The following is a 4,354-nucleotide window of genomic DNA, read 5'->3' on the forward strand; positions in this document are numbered from 1 at the left end:
TATAGGGCGCGTGCGCTCGCCAGAAAGACAGAGACAGACAGAGAGACAGAAAGCGAGAAATCACCCCCCAGGGGGCATGGCCACGCCGCAATCCCTTCTCCTCCATTTTCCTCTTGGGATCTTGGGCATGCATGCACATGCGCCCAGCATGAGTTTAAGCCACTGGGTCCAGGATGCGAACCACAGTCGACTACATGGGAGTCCAACTACATAGCCATTACACTAACTGCTGGTCCCAAGGCAGGTATTTTCATTGTTCCTATTTTTATACATGAGGAGACTGAGGCATAGAGAGGCTACCTGTTGGCCCAAAAGTGCATAGCTAGTAAGTGACAGGGTAGGGATTTAGTCTCAGGCCTCTGGCACCAAAGCCCATGCTCTTATCTGTTACACTTATGCTACTTTTGTAAGCAAACTTGTGACAGTTTGGGGTATTATGGGGACCTCTAACCTAGCTTAGGTCGAGGTTTCTGGTACAACGAATAGTGCCAGCTGGTGGGGTGGTGGCTAAGGAGGTTGTACTCCACATGGCCACCTAAGTGGTCTGAGTCTCAGACCCAGAGACTTGTAAAAAAAATTTTAAAAAGCAAAACCCCAAAGTAGTCCGAGTTTGTATGCACGTGTACCCCAAATCCCAAGGAGAATGGAGGAGAGACTGCGGCATGGTCACCCTCCCTGGGGGTGCTTTCTCACCTTCCCTGTCTATCTCTGCTTCTCTCCTGTGAGTGTATGTGTACCGTAGCAACCTAAAAAGCAAACAATAAATGTCAGTGAAGCCTTCCCACAACAGGTGATGACAGAGCTCAACCTTGAGCCAAATAGATAAGACAGTAAATGGCTGGGGGCATTCTAGGCCTAGGGAACAGCATTTACTATAAGAGGAACAGAGCAGGCTGGAGATAAAAAGCAATTGGCTGGGACCCAGGGTATGCAGCATGGTTGGGGGTGGCCAAGATGAAGCTAGAAAGCTGGTATAGGCCAGCTTATCCAGGGGGCCTTGAACGTTGTGCCAAAATGTCCTGGTTTTACTCAGTAGGATCTGCCAGTTGAGATTGCACAACCTGAAAGGCTAACCTCTTCATGCCCTCTTTGTGCCTGCCTTACAGGATAAATTTGTTCACAAACAACTTGGAGGGCCCGGTTCTCGATCACAGGTATTATGCTGGTGGATGCTCCTCCCATTACATCCTGAACACAAGGTTTAGGAAGCCATACAATGTGGAAAGCTATACCCCACAGGTAAGTGACAGCCAGCTGGCCACTGCTGAGTAGGGGAGGGAGCCCTAGGCCAGGACCCAGCTGGTGTGGATCCAAGCCCTGGCCCTACTGCCTGCTATCTGTGTGACCTTGACTACATCACTTGTTTCTTTGAACTTTGGTTTCTTCTCACATAAGATGGGTAGTCCCTTCCTCATGCTGTGGTGAAGATGCCGTTCTGTATGCAGCAGGGGTAGTACTTGTAATGGCAGTACTATCACACAACAGTACAAAAATCTACCATGCGCTTACTGTGCGAGTCACATGTGGAGTCACACAGATGTGGTGGCCCTGCTACTCATAATCCGTAATCCTAAATGCCCTGAGCTTCCATTTTCCTCTCTGTGAATTGAGAGTTTAAAAGGTTCCATCCTACAGGAAGGAGATGAGTGAGACCTTGCGTGCAGACACTGAGCCCAGTTCTTGGTTTATTGGTGAGTCCTTAGGACATGCAAACTCCTGCTGTTGTCATTATCACCAAGGCTTTGCTACTGAGGAGACGCTGTTCTAAGCACTTGAGGTTATAAAATGCTGTATCTGTGGAGGCCTATATTACAATTAGTGCACAACATTGGAAGTGGATCTCACAGAGGGCAAGGGCCAGAATAGACTGTGCTATTGCACCATGCATACCCCTGAGAGTAAATGGGAAGACGCCTGTGTTCGAGTCCTGGCTCTACCACTGACCCTGGTTTTACCTTAGACTAAGCTTCTGTCCACTCTGGACCTCAGTTTCCTCATCTGAAAAAGGAAGGGGCTGTACTAAAGGATCTTAACACTCATTTCTATTTCTATAATAAAATTGCACATTCATAAAGATGTTCTGCTACCTTTCTCGCCTTTCCCCTCTTCCTCTATGACTCTCCAACACTTATTGACGAAAAAGGAAAAAAAAAGAAAAGAAAAGAAAAGAAAAGAAAAGAAAAGCAAATAGCCTATGGCCAAAGACACCCACTGTCAAAGTGGCCAGTGCCACCTCCACAATCTGTTTCAAGGGAGGACCTGAGAGCAGCTCTTCATCATCCAGCTAAAGTAGATCCTAGCCCAGCGGGACATGTGCATCACAGTCTCCTCTCTCCACAGCCAACATTTTGTAAATGCTGTGCTAGGCACAGGGACATGCTGTACCTGTCTGAGTTCAATTCATCAAACCTGATGGGAGGGACAATTATCCTCTTCATTTTACACACAGGGAAACTGGGCCTTTGGGAGGTGACTCAGGTTGATTGTCCGAAGTCACCCAACTAGAAAAGGACAGTGATACAGCACACCTCAGCAGCTGTGGCTGAGACCATGTCCAAATCACTTCTGCTTCCCTCCCTGGGAGCTGAGGTGTTGTGCCCCTTTATGAGGCTGAGGTGACCTGAGACTGGCCACGTCAGGGTCATCAAAGCAGTACTTATGGCAGTTTCCCTATACAAGGGATGATGAACTGAGTTTCGAGCAAACTGATCTCCCGAGTTCTCTCTAAGGCTTGTTCCTGCCTTGTCACATCATCCTCTCCTCCCCACGCCCCAGCCATGGCCTTTGACCAGACCCTAATCAACTGCACCTGTACTGTTCAGACAGCCTCCTCATTGGCTGGTCTCTCCAAGTCCACATTCATCCCTTGCAATTCGATCCCCATGCTGAGCCAAAATGATCTTCCTGAGGCTCAACTACCTCCTCAGTTGGTTCTTCTTGGAATTAAGCCCAGATTTCCAAGCAAGTAATTCAAAAGCCTTAACATTTTGATTGACACATTCTTTCTTCCCCTCGCTCTTGTATCTTTCGACGCAACTGCACTAGAATCCTAGAACCAACCTTCGAGTTTCAAATCATCATATTGGATAGGTCTGTCTTTCCTATTGGATGAGGAACCCTGTGGGAAGGGACACAAGTTGACCTTGTTTTTTTCCTGTGTCCAAAGTAGCTCATCTAGTCTCCAGCCCATGGTAAGAGTTCAGTGGATAGCTGCTACTTTGTATTGGACCGATACAAGTCATATGAACTTATAACAAATTCTTTTTTTCTTCTTCTAGACTCAAGGCAAATATGAATTTGCACGGACAGAATATGAATCATATTCGGATTTTGAACGCACTGTCATGGAGAAATCAACTAGCGAGTTTAGTTTCGGTTTTGGTTTAAAAGTACCTGGAATATTTGAATTTGGCATTAGCCATGCAAGTGATCAAGGCAAACATTATGTCAGCAGAATCAAACGATTCTCTCATACTGTAAGTACCCTTTGTTGCTTTTAAATTTGTATGTATTCTTTTGAAATCTCATGCCCCCGAATGTGTCTATATTCTGTATTACTCAGTCCTAAAAGCAATATTTCTGTTATTGTCTTGAAAACCTTTTTACCAAAAAAAAAAAGTTGATCTTATATTAACTTACTTTTAAGAGAGGCTAAGCAGAGATAGTCTTCTATAATTATTTTTAATTAGCATTTTCCTTTGATTTTTAATAAACGTACAATGTAACTTTGCCAGACCAAAACATCACTGAAGACTTTTTAAATTATAGCAATTTGACTTCCATCCCAGACATTCGGCTGGGATGAATGTCAGTATTCTTTTCAGAATGCATCCAAGACCTGATTTCTGACTTCTTAGGGGCACTTGGTGGATTTCATAGCCCCATTCTTTATTTAATTCATGGCTATCTTTTCTTTTCGCTATATAGTCACCCTGGGGACCCTCTTCTGCTCACCTCCTCCTTCACAGGGACAAGCCATGAGCCTTCGTCCCTGCTTTCAACCTTTTTGCTAAGCCCCAGGCCTGCCCCATTCCCTCTCCTAAGCATCTTTACCTGGATGCCTTGCTGACACTACAAAGGAAGGTCTTCTCCTAAATTTTTTTATCTATGTCAAGGGCATTTTCCCTTCTACTTTTTCAGGCTGAGAGCTGTAATATCATATTTAGTTCTCACTTCTGCTCCTTTCCATAGCTGGTAGTCACCAAACCTTCAGTATTACCCTCCAGGACATGATCCTTTTTTTAAAAGAATTATTTCATTTAACCTCTCTCTCTCTCTCTCTCTCTCTCTCTCTCTCTCTCTCTCTCTTTCTCCACATCCCCCCACCCACATTCCAACCATCGATAAACTACAT

At 45.2% G+C, this 4,354-nt stretch overlaps 1 protein-coding gene across 1 annotated transcript in view; it reads left to right on the plus strand.

The window, feature by feature from the left end:
* C8B (complement C8 beta chain) overlaps positions 1–4,354 on the plus strand; it is a 43,160-nt gene that overhangs the window by 14,289 nt on the left and 24,517 nt on the right. The window contains exons 5-6 of the mRNA XM_006146098.2: positions 1,107–1,239; positions 3,279–3,476. Of these exons, the coding sequence (XP_006146160.2) occupies positions 1,107–1,239; positions 3,279–3,476 (331 nt within the window). The remainder of the gene's footprint in view (positions 1–1,106; positions 1,240–3,278; positions 3,477–4,354) is intronic.

Source organism: Tupaia chinensis, unplaced genomic scaffold (assembly GCF_000334495.1).
Source record: "Tupaia chinensis unplaced genomic scaffold, TupChi_1.0 Scaffold000165_2, whole genome shotgun sequence".
In the NCBI taxonomy this organism is placed as follows: domain Eukaryota; kingdom Metazoa; phylum Chordata; class Mammalia; order Scandentia; family Tupaiidae; genus Tupaia; species Tupaia belangeri.